This window comes from Macrotis lagotis, chromosome 7 (assembly GCF_037893015.1).
Source record: "Macrotis lagotis isolate mMagLag1 chromosome 7, bilby.v1.9.chrom.fasta, whole genome shotgun sequence".
NCBI classification, from domain to species: Eukaryota; Metazoa; Chordata; class Mammalia; order Peramelemorphia; family Peramelidae; genus Macrotis; species Macrotis lagotis.
Window position 1 is genome coordinate 48506241 of NC_133664.1, and position 23614 is coordinate 48529854.

The 23614-nt window shown below is 37.2% G+C and overlaps 2 protein-coding genes across 6 annotated transcripts in view; one reads left to right on the forward strand and one right to left on the reverse strand.

Annotated features, from left to right (window-relative positions):
• ANKIB1 (ankyrin repeat and IBR domain containing 1) overlaps window positions 1-3417 on the reverse strand; it is a 131666-nt gene extending 128249 nt beyond the window's left edge. For 2 of the 3 annotated variants that reach the window (XM_074192829.1, XM_074192826.1), the window contains exon 1: window positions 3181-3417. The gene's annotated coding sequence lies outside the window, so the exon portion shown is untranslated. Of the gene's footprint in view, window positions 1-2818; window positions 2889-3180 lie in introns of those variants that run through there. The other variant, XM_074192828.1, reaches the window with a different exon arrangement.
• Window positions 3418-3617: 200 nt separating this feature from the next.
• The window catches only part of KRIT1 (KRIT1 ankyrin repeat containing), a 40521-nt gene continuing 20524 nt past the window's right edge, over window positions 3618-23614 (forward strand). Inside the window, exons 1-9 of one of the 3 annotated variants that reach the window (XM_074192842.1) lie at window positions 3618-3723; window positions 11016-11110; window positions 12951-13054; window positions 13771-13930; window positions 19385-19477; window positions 20701-20830; window positions 21580-21823; window positions 22017-22132; window positions 22589-22732. In XM_074192842.1, coding sequence (XP_074048943.1) covers window positions 12953-13054; window positions 13771-13930; window positions 19385-19477; window positions 20701-20830; window positions 21580-21823; window positions 22017-22132; window positions 22589-22732 — 989 coding nt within the window. In that variant the 5' untranslated portion in view covers window positions 3618-3723; window positions 11016-11110; window positions 12951-12952. Of the gene's footprint in view, window positions 3724-11015; window positions 11111-12947; window positions 13055-13770; window positions 13931-19384; window positions 19478-20700; window positions 20831-21579; window positions 21824-22016; window positions 22133-22588; window positions 22733-23614 lie in introns of those variants that run through there. The other 2 variants (XM_074192841.1, XM_074192843.1) reach the window with 2 other exon arrangements.

The following is a 23614-nucleotide window of genomic DNA, read 5'->3' on the forward strand; positions in this document are numbered from 1 at the left end:
AATTCTAGTTGATTACAGGAATGTAAACAGGTTTAAAAAAAAAGGTTCAAGAAAACTTTAGAAAAACAAATTAGCTAAGTCTATATATCTAAAAGAGATTCTTATGGGAAAAGCCTGGTGATTCAAATATCTTTCAATAATTTTGATAATCAACTATTCACCAATTATTTTTTAATGGCACTTTGTTTAGCACTAGGAGTAAAGTGAGGCTAACTGAATTTTAAAAGAATGCTAACCTAAATAATAAAGGAAAATATTCAAAGATAAAAACATTCACAATAAGAATTTATACTGAGTAGAAGTTTTAACGTTTGAGGTATGTTAAATATGAAATGTTCACTCATATTGAGTAAAGGAAAATTACTTACCTTTACTATATTAGAAATATAGAAGCATTTTTTTTCAGAAACTGGCCAAAAAGAGCAATAATAGTATCATCTTAGTTGACAGGTATTGTTGAAGAAAATTAGAAATGCAACTTCCACAAAAGTCTATAGCAGCAGTTCAGCAAATTTTTGATATCAAGGCCCCCTATGTGGACAGAGCACTGTATCTAAGTCAGGAAGATCTGAGTTTAAATCCAGTCTCAGATACTTGCCAGCTGTGTGACCCTGGGCAAATCACTTAACTTATTTGTAAAATGGGGACTGTAATAAGAGAACCGCTCTCACAGATTTGTGGTAGGATCAAATCGGATAACAATGGTAAAGTTCTAAGAACAATTCCTCACACATGGTAGATGTTAAAGAATGTCTCCTTTCTTATACAACTTCTAAAAAACATTTAAATCAGTATCTGAAAGGATAAGAAAAGTGTTATTTAAGCCTTTTAACACATGAAATGATTACCCTTTTGGAAGGTCTTAGAGAAAAGAAAATCAAAAAAGTTGTAAAGCATAAGTAAAGTCCTGTTAATATGAAAATGAAAGTTATCAGAGGTGAAGGAAGGTTCCTTTTAGAATAAACAAACTAGAAACAAACTAAATAACCCAACAACTTGGGGAAACAGAAATTTCCTATAGATGTGGAATCACAGAATTTCAATTTAAGTTCAGAAGCTGTTATTTATCATCTGTGTGATGTTGAGCACATTACATTCCTTCTCTTAGACGCAGTTTTCTTTTCTATTAAGTGAGAGGTATGGGCAAATGATCTCTAGGTCCCTTTTGATCCACTAAATTGTGAACACTGAGAACAGCAACTATCTTTTGCCTCTTTTGGTATCCCTAACACTTTGTAAATACCTGGCAAATAGTAGGTGCTTAATAAATGCTTATTGATTTGCCTGAAATAGTTAGGATAGGACTTCATTTTGATTCTCATTCAAGAATGAGAATAGAACTGAATCACCGTCAATAACATAAGCCTTTACCATTGCCTTCCTCTGATGCACAGCTTCTCTGAGAATACAAACCCTTAAGAACTGGAGAGATTAAGAACTGAGACTAGCAAGGTCTACTGATTCAAGAAGTGTCATTCTATAAGCATTTTTTATAAGTTCACCATGTGCTAAACACTGTGCATTCCCCAAAAAAGTCGAACACACTTCAGTATACCCACTCAAGTGAAATGAAAGAACCTCGGGATGTCAAGGTTGCTAGGGACAGAATCCTAGACTAAAAAAATGGAGAAAAAAGGTCTGTTCTCTGACAGCTTATGAAAATCAGTATTTTTTTATATATCAAAATTTGAGCTTCTCAGATGCTTAATTGCTTCATTTATCTTTATATGCCTAGCACTTATCTTGTAGGAAGCTTTCATTAAATTCTTTTTTGATTGATTGTTCCAACATTTAGCAGACAAGATTAGAATTTGAAGGCTGGCATTCTTTCCCCTAGATGAAATGATTTTTCAGATTACTTCTAGGCCTGACCTATATAACTCAATCTAAATCAGAAATTATTTACCACTCATTTATTGGATTACTTAACTCAAAATCACTCTGTAGTTCACTTACACACATCCTAGCCATCACATAACAGAAGTCAGGAACAAAGGGAAAGAAAACTCGTTCCTTCTGAAGTAAAGCTATCACAAAATTGGGAGCAATGCTATCAACAAGCATTTACTATAGATGACTCAGTCAGGTCCCCCACACTGCTTAGCAGAAACTCAGTTCAAAAGACAAATTAGACATAATTCCCTTAGAGTACATTCTGAAATTTAAACATTTTTAACCTGTGAACATGTAAAATGTCTAACAAAAGAGGGGAGGAAATTGAGTAGATTTTTGGGAGAATGAAGAAAGTTTCTTTAACAAAGATTATTCCTGATATGACTGCTATAATTCCACTTCTCTTTCCTCTGAAAAATTTTGAGTGTTTTCACCACTCAAGACCAAAACAAGAACTTCCACTAGTGGTGTGTGCTCCTGAAACTAGGCAAGTCAAATACCTTTCCTGATAAACTAAGATATGGCTAACTCTTTTAGGCCAATTTCATATTTGAGTGTTATAGATTGGGAGCACATTAAAAAAAAAACTAATTTCGGCTGTTAGAAGTCTCAAGAAAAGCTGCTTAAGGAAAAAATCCACATATTTTATTTACTCAAATCGGGGGGGGGGGGGGTTATGTTAGTATCTTACAGTGTAGGGTAAAAACTTAAGTTTGGCTTTTTTTGCGAGGTGGCGCAGTGGATAGAGCACCGCCCCTGGAGTCAGGAGGCCCTGGGTTCAAATCCAGCCTCGGACACTTAATAATTCCCTAGCCCTGCGGCCTTGGGCAAGCCATTTAGCTTCACTGCCTTGCAAAAAACCTAAAAAAAAAGGTACACAGCCCAATGATTCCTTCAAAACGTTTCCATCTGTGTCCCACAGTACCCGGCAGCATGCTTCAAAGCAACTCAGTATCATTCGAGGCCTCGATTCCCCTGTTCGCTCCTGCGACGCCCGCTGTTTGCCAAGTTCTGCCCGACACCCCCGGACACGAGGGCGGCCGGGCGGCAGCGGCCGGGCAGCGCCGGTGGCCGGGCGGGCACGGCGGCAGCCGCGGGCTCGGAAGGCCGGCTCCCCGGCCAGGGCGGGAAGGTCACGGCCGGCCCGCGGCCGCTCCTTGGCAGGACGCCTCCGGGGCCGACTCGCCCCAACGCTCTCCGGGGTCCGCGCAACCGCCCGCCGGGAGGGCGCCAGCCCTGCGGGAGACCCCTCCGGGAGACCGCTCCGGGGCCGCGGCCCGTACTCACCGAGGCTGGCGGGGCGCGGGGCGCCGCTTCCCCTCCCCCGCTCCGCGCCCCGGCCTGGGGCCCGGGGTGAGGAGGGGGCCCGGGGCGCGGCTCGGGGCTCAGGCAGGGCGGGCGCCCCCCATGCCTCGGGGCCGCGGCTGCGCCTCTCGGGAGATCCGGGCGGGGGCCCGCGCCTCCGCCTCGCGCTCAGCTCCGCCGCATCCTCGAGCCGCCCGTCCGCCCCTCGCGCTCCGCTCCCGCCGAGGCCGACGGCACCGACCGGCCGCGCTCCGCAGGCAGGCTCCGGCGGAGAAGGCAGCGGCGCCTCGGGCCGGCGACCCGGAAACTGAAGGCGCGCCGCCGACCCCGCCGCGACGCTAGAGGGCGCGCCCCGGAAGCGATTCCCCCGGGCTGCCGCGCGGCTCGGGGCGGGGCCTCGGGCCCGGGCACGGCGGCGGCGGCGGCGGCGGCGTTGTTCCTGGCCCCGGAAGCGGCGCCTGGCGAGGGCGGGGATGCGCAGGCGGCGGCCGCCACCCCCCTCCGCCGCCGGCCCGCTCGGCTTGGGTAAGCGCGGCCGCGCCCCTCCCTCGGGGGGGCCTGGGCCCGGGGCGGGGGCGGGGGGCACCCCGGGCTGAGGGCGGGGAGACCCCCTCGGAGCGGCCCGGCCCGGGCTGGAGGCGCGGGGGGTTCCGGGCCCCGCTGCCCCGGAGAAGCCTCGGGCCGCTTTGTGCCGCTGTAGCGGCGCCTCCGCGGCTCAGCGCGCAGCCGCGGTCACCTCTTCCCCAGGGCCCCGGACTCGCACCTGGCCCCGGAGCGGGCAGTGAGGCCGGTGGCCTGGCGCAGCCCCCCAGGGGCACTGAGCTCGTCCTGGCATCGCCTCCGCGATGGCAAGACCTTCCAGGAGGGAGGACGAGCATCCCGCGGCCACGATTTTCTACCTGAAGGAGCTCTTGGGTTTTTTAAGAAGCGTTTATTTTACCTGCACCCGGTGCCAGTTATGCTGGGAGAAATGCAGAATTGAGAGGAAAAACCCTGGTTCCCTCTTACCAGTAACAATGTGCTAAAAAGTATATGTGAATCACACCCAGATAGCTACTGTACAAAATGTGTTGGGTTTTTTCTTTTTTTTAGTTTTTGCAAGGTATGCTGGGAGAAATGCAGAATTGAGAGGAAAAACCCTGGTTCCCTCTTACCAGTAACAATGTGCTAAAAAGTATATGTTAATCACACCCAGATAGCTACTGTACAATTGGGTTTTTTCTTTTTTTTAGTTTTTGCAAGGTATGCTGGGGGAAATGCAGAATTGAGAGAAAAAACCCTGGTTCCCTCTTACCAGTAACAATGTGCTAAAAAGTATATGTGAATCATATCCAGATTGCTACTGTATTGTTTTTTCTTTTTTTTAGTTTTTGCAAGGCAATGGGGTTAAGTGGCTTGCCCGGGGCCACACAGCTAATTATTAAGTGTCTGAGGCTGGATTTGAACTCAGGTCCTCCTGACTCCAGGGCCGGTGCTCTTATCCACTGCACCACCTAGCCACCCCCCCAAATGTATTTTTGATATGAATTTAAAACAAACAAAGCATTTTATGAAACCTAAGGTGGGGGAAGAGGAAAATCAGCCAAGATTTTTCTTGAATTGACTTTTAAAAATAGGCAGAAGGAGGGGCAGCTAGATGGCACAGTGTGATAGAGGACCAGCCCTGGAGTCAGGAGAACCTGAGTTCAAAGATGACCTCAGATACTTAATAATTGCCTAGCTATGTGACTTTGGGTAAGTCACTTACCCCCATTGCCTTGAATAAATACAATTAAAGTTAAAAAAAATAAAATAAAAAGATTAAATAAAAATTTTTAAAAATTAGGTAGAAGGAATTTAAGTTGAGGGAGAAAAGGGCTTTTAGTCTGAGGAAACAAAGTAACAGCTGCAAATAAAAGTATGGGATGGGAGGCAGCTAGGTGGGTCATTGGATAGAGTGGACCTAAAGTTAGGAAGACCTCAGCTTCTATCCGGCCTCACACATTACCTGAGTGACCCCAGACTAGTCACTTAATCTCTGTTTGCAGTTTGATCCCCTAGAGAAGGAAATGGCAAACCACTTCAGAGTTTTTGCTAAGAAAACCCTTAGATAGTATTGTATATTGTGGTTCACAAGGTCACACAGTCAAACTAGATTGAACAACAACAAAGTATAGAAAGAGCTCAACGGTTGTCTGCCATGATGATGATGATGATGATGATGATGATGATGACAGTGATGGTGGTGATGATGGTATTTTCCTTTGTTCTCAAAAAAGATCATGCCATCAGAGATGATGCCATGGCAAGCATGTTAATTTGGATGAATAGAAGTGTTGATATATAATGAAGACAAAAGAGGAATAGATTTAGGACAAAACATTTTAGAATCTCAATTTAGAGGTTGGATTTTCAATCCCTATAGGACATGGAGGTACAGGTGTTTTGAAGAGCACTGGAGATGTAAACTAGAGCCCAGAAGAGTAGGACTTTCAGTTTGCATGTCATAGTCTTCTTGTTTTAATTTTATTTAAGGCAGTGGGTTTAAGAGACTTGCACAATTGTCTGAGGGCGAATTTGAACTCCCGTCCTGATTCCAGGGCCAGAGTCCTTGTTAATCCTTCCCAGTATCAGTAACTAGTGAAAGTAGGCAAACTGAATACTTTGCCTAGGGTAAATGGATTATGACCTATCAATTCCATCATTCCATGTCCTAGCACTGTGGTTTCAAGCCCAACAAATTAAATTAGCACTATTTTCCAGGAGCTACAATCTTTTGTAATCAAGTACATATTTTGAAATCTACAACATCAAAGTTGATAAATACATATACAGATAGATGTAAATATATTTGTATGCAAATGTTCTTTATTAGGTGCTAAAATTATACAGCATCCAGGAGATACATTATGTTTGTTTTCCACAGACTTATGATTTTTCCAAAAGGCTAACACTGACTCCCTAACCCCCTCTATAATTTAAGAGGCTGAAAAATTAGTCATTTCCTCTGCCTCCAGACTCATTTGGTCTAAATAGGGAAACATAGTGGAGAAAAAATGGCTCTGATAGCTTTAAGCTATCAGAGAAGGCATACTAAACTCAAGAATCTGCTGGGGATAAAAGAGGGTCTTGAGTATATGCTTGACTTCTTTTTAATTCTCCAAATAAACAAATATTTTCTGTTCCTATTACGCATACCTGAGCAGAAACATAGAATTTAAGGATCTTTAGATAATCTGGTGCAAATGAACGATGGTTTTAAGTAGTTGGATACAAGATTTTTTGAGGCAGCTGGAACTAGTTGGTGAAATCAGGGAAAGCTTCTTGTAGAAAATAGTTCTTAAACTATTGCTCTTGAAGGAAGACTCTTCACTGCTGTCATTCCTTCTGAATCACTCAAGGCTTTCCATAAAAACTGAAAACTTTACCTCATGTTTTATCTCAGAGGCCAGTGGACTTGATTAAATAAGGGAGACATATGGTCTGATATGTGTTTAAGGAAAACTACTTTTAACAAATAATGTGTAAAATGGAATGGGGGTGCTGAAAGATTGAGGAGGGAGACCAGTTAGGAGGCTGTTGTGGGAGGGGATTAGGGCCTGAACTAAGGTGGTGGATGTGTGAGTGGAGAGAAGGGTTGGGATGGAAGAGAGTTGGGGAAACCGAGATTGGACAACTGACTGGATTGGGGAGATTGAACGGTGGAGAATAATTGTCAGTTTTGCAACTTAGAAAATTGGAAAGATATTAGTTACTTTCAACAAAAAATAGGGATTGAAATATGGGAGGCTCTAGAGAGAAAAATAATGGGTTCAATTTTAGGTAAATTTAGTCTAAAATGTCAGTGGGATATTTGCAGCATTGAAATGTCTTCATTCAAATGTTTTAATGATGATCTCTCTACAGAGCCACAATTCAACTCAAGGGCATTGATCCTACTTAACTGATTTCAGAAGCCCTTTTCCCCCCAATCTGGCACATTTCATTCTAATCATTCTGCCAAATATATGAGAGGTTCTTTTGGAGCTGATAAATAAAAAGGGGGAAAGAATACTAGTGTAAAGGAAAAAAAGATAAACAAGTGATTTTTGTCTCCATTTTCACTCTGAATCCCTTATCTTGTCATCCTGCTATGAAATTTACCTAGTCATCAAAACTAAATATTGCAAACCACAGCTTTACTTTGCTCATTTCCTTGCCTCTCCAGATCTCCTACCAAATACATTTTAGCCTTGTCAAAAGTAAATTTTAACTTAAATGTCTATAATGGGGCAGCTAAGTGGCACAGTGGATAGAGCACCGGCCCTGGAGTCAGGAAGACCTGAGTTCAAATCCAGCCTGAGACACTTAATAATTAACTAGCTGTGTTACTAAAACTAAAAAAAAAAAAAATTCTATCACAAGTGCCTAGAAATTCCCCTATGATCAGATTAGGGTACTGAGAGACTGAGAGGAGTGGTCAAGGCCCAACCAAAGTACCCCCTGGTAATTAAACCAATTAGCATTTGAGGAGAGTGCTTAGAGAGGACTCCCCAATAGTAAACAAAACAACTGAATCTTCTTCTAATGCCAGTTATGTAGACTCACATTTACTGGAATGCCTCCTCTTCCCCCACCTCTTCCTAGAGTCCCTCTCCCTCTTTTTCTTCTATCCTCCTTCCCATCCCTTCTTTGTTTGGCCTAGCCACAGGTTATGTTTTTTTTTTTCCTTACCTCCCAATGGACTCTACTATTCAAGTCAGTCTTGTTAACTGAATTCTGTTTTGCCCTTTTAAAGCCAAAACCTCTGGTAACTTTTGTCCCTGAATAGGACAAATTATGGAAAGGCTAACACATTTCTTTCCAATAGGCTGAACTTAACCAAGACCTCTCCTCATTTGGGGAAGATCCTTCTTTTCACCTGAACTGTAGAACTTTTTTTCATTTATCCATACCTCTTATTCTTTTCCCTTTTTTTTCGATCTCATCTGAATCATCCCATTTCATTCCACTCAAACCTAGACAATTGTACGTACTTATTCTGTAACCTTTTGAAGATATTTCATTTTTAAAATTTTGGATACTTGGGAATGATACTGTTTTTTAAATGGCTTGAATTGCAGGCTTCACATTTTTATCTTTTTAAAATCATGTTTGTGACTTGTATCAAAGTGAAATAATAATAATAATAATAAGGTTCACAACTATAATCCTGGTCAAAGGTTGATTTTTTTTTTTCTTTAGCTATTGTGAGGCATGGGAATGTATCCTCCTTTAAACCTGGGAAGGAGTATTTGTCCTACCTTCCTAGCACTTAACTTTATGAAGTAATGTAATAGTGTTGTAGAAGAATGCTTCCCTTTGCTGAGATGTGTGTAAAATAATAGAATAGGAAAGATTATTTGTCTACTCTTGTTATGCATAAGTATTCTGCTCCCTCTCTCTGATGGGGTGGTCAGCTTGGACAGATGGTTTACTCCCATGGATATCATCATAGATCTTAGAATAAATTGTATTTTCTGTCATTTTATATTTACCCTATATTTTTTAAGGTTTACAGTTTTAGGATTCACACTAGCCAGTAGTTTATCTATTAAACAGAATTCTTAGCTCTGCACATGCTTTCTCAGACAAATTCAGAGATAATAAGGAACAGAAACATTTTTACAAATCAAGTTTATAAATTTATTTTCCCTGCAGATAGTATCACAAATCTACTGTAGAAAAAGATCTGAACCATTTAATCCAACTCACTCATTTCAAAATTGCTTTTAATTGTTTACAAAGCTAAGTCTTCTTTTTGTTTTTAGGCAATTGATATTCCTGCTAACAAGAGTTTATGTTGCACCTGATAGAAAGTGATTATGAGAAATGATTCCTTTTCAATTGATTTCAGGTCTTCAGCAGAAGTATTTAAAGGCACCATAAGAGCTAATTATCTGAAGCACCTTAAGGTCTTAGGTCTAGGGGCGGCTAGGTGGCATAGTGGATAAAGCACCGGCCTTGGAGTTAGGAGTACCTGGGTTCAAATCCGGTCTCAGACACTTAGTAATTACCTAGCTGTGTGGCCTTGGGTAAGCCACTTAACCCTATTTGCCTTGCAACCCCCCCCCAAAAAAAAAGGTCTTAAGTCTAGAACCAGAAAGGGTAGGGGTATCTGAGGTCACTGAAGTAAAAAAATGTCCCCTGGAATTTGAATGCAGATTTCTAATCAAGTACACACTCTACCTTATCTTGCTGCAAATAAAATGTTTTGTTCAACATTTTTGCCAGTACTTGAACAAATTGTGAGTGAAACAAAGCTATGTGAGAGGGCTCATAGATTAGACATTTGTGATAAGTTAACATTTATATTATTTTCTTTAATCCTAACTAAACCCTGAGGTAGATACTATTACTACTACTATTTATTCTTGGATGACAATATTCAAAAACATCTTTAAACACCAAAATCTAATTATGTTAAATTTAATAAGAATGAATATACACTTGAATAGGTTTTACTGGATTAAGAAAATCAATTGCATAAGTATGTCTTTGACTAAATGTGTCTATTATATGGAAAAATGTGCAATCTTAAATGTACTTACCAGCTCACTATGGCTCAATGACCTAATTATACTCTTAGGCACCACACTCTAAAAGGGACAGGAGGTTTTAAAACCGGAAAAGAAATTTTAGAGGACTGTGACAGCTAACTGGAAGTATTTAAAAGCCTTTGAGTAGAAGAGAAAAGAAGTTTGTTCTTATACCCAAAGCACAGAACTAGAAATGGTGAAAGTACTGTGTTAGAAGGAAGAGGAGGGAGTTATTCAAATGTGGAGTGATGACCTGGCTGTCAATCATCAAGACTATTTAGAAGATTACCAGGCAGTCAGAGTTAAGTGACTTGCCCAGGGCCAAACAACTACTAAGAGACTGAGTTTAAACTCAGATCCTCCTGATTCCAAGACTGGTGCCCTATTTGTTCTGCCACCTAGCTGCCCCTAGAAAGGGATTCTTAATCAAGAACCAAGGCAGACTAACCACTGAGGTCCCTTCCAAAATCCAGTCCTTTTGCCTGATTGTATTAAGCAAAGTCCTACTAGTGTAGTCTTGTTGTTACTTTACTGTTTTAAAACAAAGGGAAAATATACTAACTATCCCTTTTATATAAACTTAATAAGGGACCTTTTAAAAGATCCTGAAGTTGGATAAATAGGGACTTTCAAAGTGCCTCAGTAAATGGTGTGATAAAAACAATATCTTTAGCTAAATAACACATCATTTGTTGTTGCCATTATATCATGCAGAGACTTTATGTAGTATAATGTCTGCCTTCAGGGCCCCTGTACCCTTTTAAGTAATAATCTGGTAAGCACTGTAGATTTGAAATTATTTGGTTGTCCAAGAAAATGTTTACAAGATCGAATATTAAGAAAGCAAAATATGTCTCCTTTTTTGTCTTCTTTGAGTCACTTTGTTCTATTAGGCAGAGGTAGTACAGGGGATAGAGTACTTGATCTGAAATCAGTATGACAAATGTTCAAATACTTTATAAGACACTTTATAAATATGTTAATAAACTGCCTCTGCCTCAATTCCCTCATCTGTAAAATGGGAATAATAGTAACTACTTCCCTGGGTTCTTGTGAGGATCAAATGAAATAATATTTGTAAAGTAGCCTGCAAACCCTAAAGCCCTGTATAAATATGTTTTTATTATCCTTCATTTTGCTCAAAAGATACCTTGTATCTTTCCTAGGATTTTACCAGATCACTATTCAAAATAATGTCTCTAAATAAGCTTGATTATGAAAATCTAAGATGTAACAAAATATTTTTTTAATCATGGTATTTCTTTTTTCTGTATTTTGAAGTTAATTTAATGCCACTGGGTACCGGACTGAGATTCCCAAAAAGAATTATACCTGCTTTCTTACTCTAAGAACAAGTAAAGCCTGGATACTATAAGGTAAAATTTAAACCTGATGAAGTTCCTTTGTAGTTAAATGAATCACCACATGAGCTACATTATTGTGAGCTTCCAATGAAAAGAAATATTAGTCTAAAACCCAGTGAAAAGTTTGAAAGCGACATTTCCAAAACCTGTGCTGTGGAACTCTTTGGAGCATGAAATGTGATGAAATCCACAGACCTGGTTTAGAATACTATGTGAGTAAAGAGAAGTAGGTGAAATTTGGGTGTAATAGGAATACTATTTTTATATTTGAAAATCATTGTACATAGTAAGAATTTCTGAAATTTGATATATTATTGGTATGCATCCCATATATGGAATGCAGTTTGGGGTGTACTTTTTTAAGGTGACAATTGTTCTTGATCAGCAGCAATAAATTAATATAAAATTTCTCCTCTATTTCTGTATTATTAAAAGTCTCTTCCTAGAAGTAAATAATTTTCTACCGTAATAGTTTTGACTGTCTTTACTGATTTGGCATTTTTAAAAAAATCTATAGATTTTAAATTATATTAGAAATATCTGGAAGTGTAACAGTTATTTTAAGACATTATTTTCTGTCATGTAAATGAGTAAGAAGAGGGAAGCAAAACTATAAACCATTTTGAGTGGAAATCTTTCTAAGATAGAGCTCAAGCTTCTCTGATGGCTTAAACAGATTATATTGAATGTAACATAAATGACTCATGATCATCCTTATGAGCATCTGTTACTTTGCTGAGCCATGATACAGTGCCTTTAGAGATAGTTTATGAGATTATTTTCCCTTTTACTAAATGGCCCCAAACTGCTATATTTTCCAGTTCTCCCTTTTTATTTCTGTACCTGCCCTTTCTTTAGCAATTGTACTCCTTTTCTGGTAGTTTCTTCATTGCCTAAGAAACCAATTTAATTAAATTTAACAAACATCCTTTAAACTTTTCCTAGAAGTAAAGCACTGTGCTTTTTTGGGAATGCAGAGCCAAAGACAACTATCCTTTCCCTCAAAGAGCTTGTTTTTGGTATTGGCTCATATTCTATTGCTACTAATTTATATTTTAACTTAAAATTGCATTAGCTTATATTCTATTCATACTAATTTATATTCTAGCTTAAAATTGTTTTTAAGAGAAGTATAAAAAAGTTTCATGCATCTCACCTATTAACAAAAGTACATTAGATTTATTATCTGGATTTAATGTTATCTATTTTGTCCATCAGGATTGTTTTTTACTTCCTGGTTCTTTAGCTGTGTTCTAGATAGTTGTCTAAGTTGTTATTGTTTATTTTAAATATTCTAGGATGAACATTTGCCATATTACAGCTCGCTAACTAATGTTAATTTAGATATGTAATTTACTGTTTTCAAATTCATTATTCATCTTTGTGCTTTAAAAAAAAAGCTAGAAAATGCAATTAACTTACTAATGTCAGTTTATCCAGAAATTCACTCTTAAGGTCCAAAGAATCTATGAGAACTTCCATTTATATGTTCATGTATACTTTACACATGAGGAACTAATCCACAAAGAAAATAATTTAACCTTGATCTTAACGTTATTGAATAATAGAAGCATCATTTCAGTTTAGTATTTAACTTACTAAATAATGTTGCCTATTCTCTTTTTTACTATGTATTCTGATTCTGTGTTTTATATAAATAGAATGCAAAAATTATTTGAAAAAATAATGGAGATATGAAGATTAATGCTTGGAAAAGGTGTTACATATTTTATTTTACCTTACTGTCAGCTTTCCGATTTCCTGCTTATTTCCAACTGTCAGAAGTTTTGGGTTTTGATTTTTATAGGGTTTTTTTTTGTTTGTTTGTTTTGTTTGTTTTTTTTAAAAGAAGCCATGGGAAATCCAGAAAATATAGAAGATGCATATGTTGCTGTCATTCGTCCAAAGAATACTGCCAGTCTCAATTCTCGGGAATATCGAGCTAAATCATATGAAGTAAGAGATTGACATTTAAGATGTGTTGGTTTCAATACCATTTTTACTAATAATTCTGTTTTGCTGTTTGTATGGAGTAATTTTTAATTTTATTTAAAAATTATATTATTTTTGAATGAAATATGCTTAGATTGATTGGTAACAGAGCACATGTCATTAAAACAAATATCATCTTTCTATAGAATGGATTTCAAAATTTCCTTTGAAAGTTGTATCCCAGACTCACCCCGATTTTCTTCTCTGTTATTTAATCTATATGATTTATTTCAAGATAACATAATATTTCAGGGATTCATGATTGAGTTCTTCCTCTAGCAGAGCAATTTATAACCTCTTTATGCCTTCTTAACATGGTCTTTATGTTTAGCAAGAGTCAAAAATAATTTGGTTATTTGGCACCCAAGTTTTGACGAATCTTTCCAAACATGGCTAAATTATTTCTCAATAACAGATAATCCATTCTAGGGCCCATATTTGAAATGGTGGATCTGATAGCACTTGCCAAAAGGTCTTCCTTTAGTGGGAGAGCCTTTACAAATCAAGGACATCTCCATATAAGGTGAAGCACTGTAATAGAATTCTGTTGTTCTGCATTTGGTTATCTAATTCCCATTCAACCAATATTATCTAGGTTCTGTGTGGACTTCTGTGATGATGTTAAATTGACAGTATTAAGCTTTTTTTTCTTTTCATACTTTTTTTTGGATTTTTATAAGATTTTGTTGCTTGAAGTTCCCATTGAAGGACAAAAGAAAAAAAGAAAGAAGGTCTTACTGGAAACTAAACTTCAGGGAAGTGGTGAAATAACACAAAGCATTTTGGATTATGTAGTAGAAACTACCAAACCAATTTCTCCTGCCAATCAGGGTATCAAAGGTAAGAACTTTGTTTTGTGAGCAATATACTATCAACATTAATTGTGAAGAAACTAGTGTAGAACTTAGAACTTTTGCCATTTTTTTTTCCACTTGGAAATGCCTACAGTTTTTAAAGGAGGAAAAAACAGCAGGAAGACAAAGTTGCTTCTAGAATCTTCTTGGCCTTGACAGAAAACAAAAATTGTGAACTGCTGAGTATTTAAGTTATTCAGAATGAGCATTTTACTCTTCAGAAAAAAGGGAAGGAAGTGAATTAAGCATACAATTACAATACAGTTCAATATACAATGGGGATAGGCTAGAGGTATTCCCAATAAGATCAGAGGTGAAACAAGAATGCCTGTTATCACCACTACTATTCAACATTCTATTAGAAATGTTAGCTTCAGCCATAAGAGAAGAAAAAGAAATTGAAGGAATCAGAATTAGGAAGGAAGAGACAAAACTCTCACTTTTTGCAGATGATATGATGATATATCTAGAAAATCCCAAAACAATCATCTAAAAAACTACTAGAAATAATTAGCAACTTTAGCAAAGTCATAGGATATAAAATAAACCCTCATAAATCCTCAACATTTCTATATATGACTAGCAAGATACAGCAAAAAAGAACTAGAAAGAGAAATCCCAAAGTAACCTCAGACAATATAAAATACCTGGGAGTCTGTCTGCCAAGGCAGACTCAAAAACTTTTGAAAACAATTACAAAACACTTCGCACACAATCTCTCAGATTTAAATAACTGGGCAAACATCAGCTGCTCATGGTTAGGTCGAGCTAATATAATAAAAATGACAATTCTACCAAAACTAAACTACCTGTTTAGTGCCCTACCAATCAAAATTCCAAAAAAATTACTTTAATGAGTTAGAAAAAGTTGTAAGTAAATTCATAGGAGAAATAAAAAGTCAAGAATTTCCAGGGATTCAGGGACAGCTAGGTGGCTCAGTGGATAAAGCACCGGCCCTGGAGTCAGGAGTACCTGGGTTCAAATCTGGTCTCAGACACTTAATAATTACCTAGCTGTGTGGCCTTGGGCAAGCCACTTAACTCCATTTGCCTTGCAAAAAAAACCTAAGGGAAAAAAAATAATTTCCAGGGATTCAGTGAAAAAAAGTGCAAAAGAAGGTGACTTAGCCTTACCAGATCCAAAATTATATTTTAAAGCATCAGTCATCAAAACTGGTATTGGCTAAGAAATAGAGTGGTGGATCAGTGGAATAGACTAGGTACAATAACAGGAAATGATTACAGTAATCTGCTGTTTGCTAAACCCAGAGTCCAGCTATTGGGATAAAAGCTCTCTCTTTGATTAAAAACTGTTGGGAAAATTGGAAGTTAGTATGGAAGAAACTTAGATTAGATAACACCTCACACCCTATACCAAGATAAGATCAAAATGGATACAGGATTTAGACATAAAAAACAATATTATAAGCAAACTAGAAGATCAAGGAGTAGTTTACCTGTCAGATCTATAGAAAGGGGAGCAGTTTATAACCAGGGAAGAGATGGAGAACATCATTAAAAACAAACTAGATAATTTTGATTACATTAAATTAATTAAATCAAGGACAAAATCACAGACAAAACCACTGATCTAAAGAAATGTAGTAAATTGGGAAACAATTTTTACAATTAGCATTTCTGACAAAGGACTCATTTCTAAAATATACAGAGAACTGAGTCAAATTAAAAAAAAAAAGCATTCCCCAATTGACAAGTGGTCAAAGGATATGCAAAGGCAATTTACAGCTGAGGAAATCAAAATGATCCATAGTCATATGAAAAATTGCTCTAAATCATTACTTATTAGAGAAATTCAGATTAAAGCATCTCTGAGGTACCACCTCACACCTTTCAGATTGACCAATATGACCAGAAAGGACAATGATCAATGTTGGAAGGGATGTGGGAAGTTTGGGACACTAATGCATTGTTGGTGGAGCTGTGAACTCATCCAACCTTTCTGGAGAGCAATTTGGAATTACACCCAAAAGGCAACAAAAATGTGCATGCCCTTTGATCCAACAATACCACTACTGGGTCTATACCCTGAAGAGATGATGAAAAAGGTTAAAAACATCACTTGTACAAAAATATTCATAGCAACCCTGTTTGTGGTAGCAAAGAATTGGAAATCAAGTAAATGTCCTTCAATTGGGGAATGACTTAACTGTAGTATATGTATGTCATGGAATACTATTGTTCTATTAGAAACCAGGAGAGATGAGAATTCAGGGAAGTATGGAAGGATTTGCATAAACTGATGCTGAGTGAGATGAGCAGAACCAGAAGAACATTGTACACCCTAACAGCAACATGGGGGTGATGATCAACCTTGATGGACTTGCTCATTCCATCATTGCAACAGTCAGGGACAATTTTGGACTCTCTGCAACAGAGAATACCATCTGGATACCCAGAGAAAGAATTGTGAAGTTTGAGCAAAGACCAAAGACTATATTACCTTTAATTTAAAAAAAATTATTTTATTATGTAATTTTTCTATCTCTTATACTTTATTTCTTTTCCTTAAGGATATGATTTCTTTCTCATTACATTCAACTTAGATCAATGTATAACATGAAAACAATGTAAAGACTAACAGACTGCCTTCTGTGGTGGCTTGGGGAGGGAAGCAATAATAGGGGAAAAGTTGTAAAACTCAAAATAAATAAAACCTTTTTTAAAAACTTTATAGTAAAGGATGAAAAAGAAAACAAAATACCTGTTCAGCACCCGCAGTGTGCAAATAGAAGGACATTTGAACAGTCAGAGAAACAAAAAAGTACAAGGTGGAAGGGAGACAGGTCCTGGGGGTGGTCCTGTGTGATATGAGAAGAGGTATTATCTAGTTATAATTAAAGAAACTTGGTCATCATCTAGATGTGAGAGATGAAGGAAAGGCAAGGCTCCCAAATAACGCTCAGGCTTTAAACATGGGAAATCCACTAATGGATCCATAAGATCAAAGGTCATTGGAAAAACATTGGCTCTTAAGACTGGACATGAGCTCAGGAGCCTGACTTGGCCATTTACTGCCTTGGGCTCATCTATTAAAAAGATTTGTTAAAAAAAAAAGGGAGTTGGCCATATATCATCTCTAAGGTCCATCTCTGTTTTCAGGCAGTGATTAGAGATTATAGTAATGTTCCACATAAAAGTTTTCTTGAAAATATTATTTTGCAATAATATTGCAACCTTGTTCCAACATAACAAAACTCCACCATCTCCTTTGGTCATTACCAAATTAGATGGTTATTAATGATTTGAACTAAAGCTAGAGCTCCAGTAGAGTGGGACTTCTTATTGTTATCATATATCCTACTCCTGTGAACCAACTGCTCCCTGTACAATTTCTCCACTGTCACAACTGATGACATTTGGCAGGATATGCCTATACTTACTAAGACAGGAAACACTTCTTTCTCTGGATGTAGATGGCATTTTCCATGATAAATCTTTTAGAATTTTAGATCTTTGATCACTTTTTGCTGGGGAATGCTAAATCTATCAGAGTTGATCACTTGCTGGTGATGCTGTTACTATTTACCATGTTCTCGTTCTGCTTACTTTACTCAGCATCAGTTCATACAAGTCTAGGAAAATGTGTTAATACATATAAAGATACCATTTGCTAAATGACCCAGTTAATAGAGCTTTGTAAAAATATAGAGTGACCATTAGTAATACAGTTGGTTTCACAATCCACTCACTAATTTACCTCACAGTTACAATTATATAATATATATTTACAATGTATATAATTATAATGCTCAAATAGGTAATTAAAAGAAGTGTCACAGATTGATCACAGGGAAGGAAAGAAAATGTTGAAAGATAAAATATACAGGTAGCATAAATCCAAAAGATAAATCAGAATACTTGATATAAAAACTGAAGAAACAAACCCCAGGGGCTTTTTGTCCTGTTAGGTAAGTTGATATTAATGTTAAAAAGTTAGAAATAAAAGGGGAGGCAAGACAGAATTGGAGAATAAGGTTCAGGCTCCAGAGAATCATACTGGCTAGAGGATCTTGGCAGAGTTCCAATGGGAAACGAGAGAATATAAAACAGATTCTAGAAAAACTGGGATCAGAGACTCTTAGTATAAGTCAGCAGTTTCATGTAGTAGTGAAATGAGAGCAGACAGAACTGCCTGCCCTCTGCTCTGGTTTTTATAATTTTCTTCCTATTGAGGGATGAAGTCTGTAGAGTGTGTAAGCTGCTGAATCTACAGTGTAACTAGGACCTTTGTGGAGTCTTCAGACTTCTAATGAAGTGCCCACCAATATTTCATTTGATTTTATTTTTTGCATGTAGTTTCTTTGCCTAAAATAAATGTTATTTTTAAGATCCAAAAAAAGAAAACAATATTTTGATAAGTTTTTTTTTAATTTATTACTAAATTCTTACTGCATTGAAACAAGAAAAACTCAGGGAAATGATAAAATAGCACTTTTTTAAACATAAAGAACTCCTTGTTTCATTTCCTTGGAATCACATTAGAAAATTCTTGATCTCATGTATTTTGTTAAATTTTCAATTTTGCAAAATAAGTAGGTCATTTTTAAGTAAAAATATAATTTCCTCATAAGTGATGCATATATTTATCCATGTGTCTTCCTTGTAGCTTATTCAGAAAGTAGCATCACTGCTGTTATTTTTGCTGTATCAGTGAGAGCCACAAGCCCTTTTGTTAAGATGAGGAAATTGGTTATAGGGCAATTGAAAGTTTCCGTGGTCCAGCTGCAAGAGAGGAATAAAACTAGAACATCAGGGACGTAACCACTGGAAAGAGATCTCATAGCATGAAATTGTTAGGATGAAATTTGTGTGACCTTATGTGCTGGACTGGAAAAGGAAAAATTTTCAAGTTTAAAGCAGCAGTATCCCAACACAACCCACCGCCACCATCCACTCACACACACAAACACACACACGGTCAATAAGGAAGACAGTATATAGAGAAAGAGATTCAGTGTGCATTACAATCCAAGACTGATTGCACTTCAGTGCATTGCTACTTCTAGTCAACACTTTGTAATGTCCTCACTGGGCAGACTATTAGGGCTCAAACCCTTGAAACATACCTGATAACCAATCCAAAGAGCCCTATCCTGATAAATGATTACCCCCTTCCCTAAACTAGATCTAGGTTACTCCCTTGCTCTACATATCAAACTTTCCTCCTGAAGAATTAGGCTATGGCCCTGAACTAGATGGGTTGATTATCACTTTTATGAATATCTTTCATTCTTGTAGTAATGTAGTGTTTTGTCAGTTCTGTTTGGCAGATTTAAGAATAGACTATATCCTGCTAATTGCATTTTTCTTTAAAGTTGGATACTGCTTTGTCTATAAACTTCTAATGCTCAACATTTACTAAATTTAAATAATTTAGGTCTTTTTATACTGGTTGAATTTTTTTTATATGTATATTAAGGAAAACGAGTGGTATTGATGAAGAAATTTCCTCTTGATGGAGAAAAAGTGGGCAGAGAGGCATCTTTATTTATTGTTCCATCAGTTGTCAAAGGTATAGTTTCTTTTGAATACATTTAAACTTTAGATGCTAAATTAATATTTATTGAAAGTTTCGTATGAATCTTGATGATAATGTTTATGTTCTAAAACATACATCAACATATACAACAAAGAAAATAATCAGTACTGGTTTCAGTTTAAAAGAAATTAATGCATAATGAAACTTGGGGCAAGTTTAATTCTTTATTCTTATCTAAAAATGTGGGTTATTAAGTTAACCTAAGGGAAAACATAGCATTTTAAAAGCTTTCAATTCATAAGCAAGAACTTTTCTGACAGGGAATCAAGAGACAAATGGGTACATATTTTTATGAATCCAAAGAATATTGTGACAGTCTGCTTCATAGACATGGAGGAGAACACCACCCTCCTAAAAAGAGAAACTGCGTATTTGACAAAAATCAGTGGCCATAACTAGAAACTTAGGTCAAATATGAATACGGTGTTTTGAATGCAGGCTTAATGAGAGATTGGTTGGTACAGTGCTAAGCTGTATGATCTGACCATGGTATCATGAAAGGCAGTCTAGCATAATGGCTAGAGATTGACCTCTGAGTCTCCCTTCTTATCCTCTGTGGTTCTCTCAGCTCCACAAATTCATAAGACTAAATTGCAAAGCAGGGCTGATCCGCTTTTAGGAAAGAGAATTTCTTCACCAGGAATTCTTTACACCCATGAAATTATAGGTCACCCCAAACCCTTCTTGGCACAAAAACCATTCTAATCTTCCTGGGTGCTGCCTTAGGAAGTGAAGCAGAGCTTCTCTGCTTTACCCAGAGTCCAGGCCTTTATCATATTTAAGAGATGATAGATGCTCCCACGAGTAAGAATGCTTCCTTGGTATTCAATCTTCCAGGTTTCTTCCTAAATAATACTGTGTTCATTTGAGGAGTGACTTGCTGTTTGGTATAGTTTGCAATTTTTAACAAAGTATTTTTTTAAAATGAAGAATTTATGCTATCAAATATAAAGCCTATATCAGATTGCCTTCTGTTGGGGGGAGCGAGGAAAGAAGGGAAGGGAAGGGAAGGAGGAAAGGAAAACAAAATTGTAAAACAAAATTGCAAAAAAAATGATTGGTAGAAATTACCATTGTATGTAATTGGAAAACAAATAAAATATATATTTAATGGGGGGGAAAAAAAGAATGGAAGAATTTATGCAATCTTATGTCTTTCATAAAAATCTGATTACTTTTTTCATCCCTTTTTTTAGATAATACTAAATATTCCTATAGTCCAGGATGTCCAGTTTTCTACTGTTTACAAGACATCATGCGAGTCTGTAGTGAATCCAGCACTCATTTTGCTACTCTTACAGCAAGAATGTTAATTGCTCTGGATAAGTAAGAAATATCATTAGAAAAAAATTTAAAGTTATATAAAATTTTCTCAGAATATTCTTCAGATGTGAAAAAAAAAGCTGTAGCTTACATACAACTTTTGAGAGCACCATGGTAATGTAACACGCTATTTTGAATATATGTTTCTGAATTCCCTTAAGGTGTTAATAAGTACTAGTGGAGAGAGTTTCCATACCAGGAGTTGCCTAAACAAATGAAATCACAGAGTGTCTGGACACAGACATACAAATGTTTTAGACAAATCTCAGTACAGGTTTTGTTGGTTTGCAGCGGACTATCTCATGTTTTTAAAGTGATGACAGGTTCTGTAGATGGAACAATGGCCTCGGGCCCTTCTATGGGGCAGATTTGATCATAGGCTGTGAAGAAGCTAGTCACTTAACTCCTATACTTTTAATTTCCCCTTTGGTGAAATAAGATTGCCAACACTGATTGCCCAGTGATATTATAGAGATTAACATAATGAAAGTTATAAAATATACCCTACTTTTTTTGAAAGAAGGTGTTATTATCACCAAGGTAAATAGAATATTAAAAAGAGGTATGTAATTGTGTGCCTTAAGCAACACAAAAGCAAAGAGCACATTATTTAACTAGAAACGAAAATTAAAACTTCCATCAAGAGAGTTTGAATATATGTTCTTGCAAGGCTGTCCTGTCAGTAGATTATTGACTTGTTCATTTTCACTGCTGAACAAGGACTACTGTGGTTTGTCCTTCCTATTTTTCAGGTGGTTAGATGAACGACACGCACAATCTCATTTCATTCCAGCTTTATTTCGACCTTCCCCACTTGAGCGGATAAAAACTAATGTCATCAATCCTGCATATGCCACTGAACCCAGCCAGACAGAAAACTCACTTCATATGGGCTATAGTGCATTAGAAATAAAAAGTAAGATGTTAGCCTTGGAAAAAGCAGATACCTGTATCTATAACCCTTTGTTTGGCTCAGATCTCCAGTATACAAATAGGGTAAGTAGGTATTTGAAAGAATTGCTGATTCTGTTTTCAAAAGCAACTTCATAGTGTCCATAAGTGTACCCATTCATTTTTCTCTATAAAAACTTTATCATCATTTGTGTACATCAGAATAACAGGTATTAGTACTTGTTTTGTTTGAGGGATTTATAACTTACATAATTCAAATTTTGGGTTTTTTTACCAGGTGGATAAAGTGGTAATAAATCCATACTTTGGCCTTGGAGCTCCAGATTATTCAAAGATTCAGATTCCTAAGCAAGAAAAGTGGCAGAGAAGCATGAGCAGTGTTACAGAAGACAAGTACGGTTTTACTTTTATTTTATTCTATTTCCTCTCTTTTTCCTAAAGCCCAGTGCTAGAATTATTGTTTAATATTTAGTTTATACAGATATATATTCTATCTTCCACTGAAGTCCTCTGATCTCTTGATTGGAATAGAAGTGTCCCCGGGTTCTTGAACCCTGTGTCCATGAAGTATAGCTGATTCAACCAAGCTAGAAAATCTTTGAGTATGAACCTCATCATGAATTTTGTTATCTAAAGTCCAGACTAACTGGTTGCTTACAAAGCACCATTTCCCTCTCACCCACCAATCAATCTTGAAAACTGTCTGCCATGTTATAGAAATAGTCATTCTTTTGCTTAAACTTAAAACTGATTTTTAATGCCTATTAGTCTACAGTCTACCTATTCAGGTATGCCTACTTTTTTGTTTTAAAGTATATTTTGAATTGCATTTCTTTTATCCATTATTAGAGAACATCAGTGGGTAGATGATTTCCCTCTTCATCGAAGTGCCTGTGAAGGAGATTCAGAATTATTAAACCGTCTTCTCAATGATAGTTTTTCAGTAAACCAGCTAGATAATGATCATTGGGCACCTATTCATTATGCATGCTGGTGAGTATCTTTCTTTAAAAAGATTGTTATACTCTGCATTTTTGTGATTATTGATTTCAGAGTTATTTAAATTATAATTAGTTAATGTTTGTTTTATTTCTACTATGTCCTAGTACTCTGTGTAGTGATTTAAAAAAATCAAAAGATATCAAATCACCACCTTGAGGAATTTGTTTTCAAAGTATCCCCATGTAATTAGTATATTTGATCCTGTAATCAGTTGACAGTAATTAATGTTGAAATATCATTCAGTAAATGTATAGCAGGAAGAAAAGATGGGCTGTTCATATGACAAGAACAGAGGGTGACAGCTAGGCAGCCATTATACTCCCCTGATAGTTTTGATATGAGGAAAATGAGTTGATTCCTTAGGGTGAGCTTTGGAAAGAGGTAGATAGACAGTATTGCTAGATTGCAATCTACATCACCACAGAGAACTCCCAAATAGATGAGATTACAGATTCATTAGAATATTTATAAGGCTTTTTACAAGTTGCTGGATATACAAAGATTAAAAAAGCCGAGATCCAAATAAAATACCCCACCTGAAACTGAGAGAGAACATGCAGGTACATAAAGGGAAGTAGAGGCAGGAGAATGCCCATCTGGCTTGGTTCAACTGGCAGTAAGAATCCAACTAGAGTATATAGAGTAAAATAAAGTGAAGACTGGAGAGACATTTTTGTTATAATGAGAAGGAATGTTATAATGAAAGGAATGTTTTATCTCAAGACAGTAAGAACCGCTCCCCCCCCACAAATAAATAAATATAGGTTTGACATGGTCAAAGCTTTACCTTAGAAGATTATTTTGGTAGCTTTGTGAGGTGTAGATTGAGGAAGTGACTATAACCTAGGCACTAAGCACTAGCTCTTCACTCTT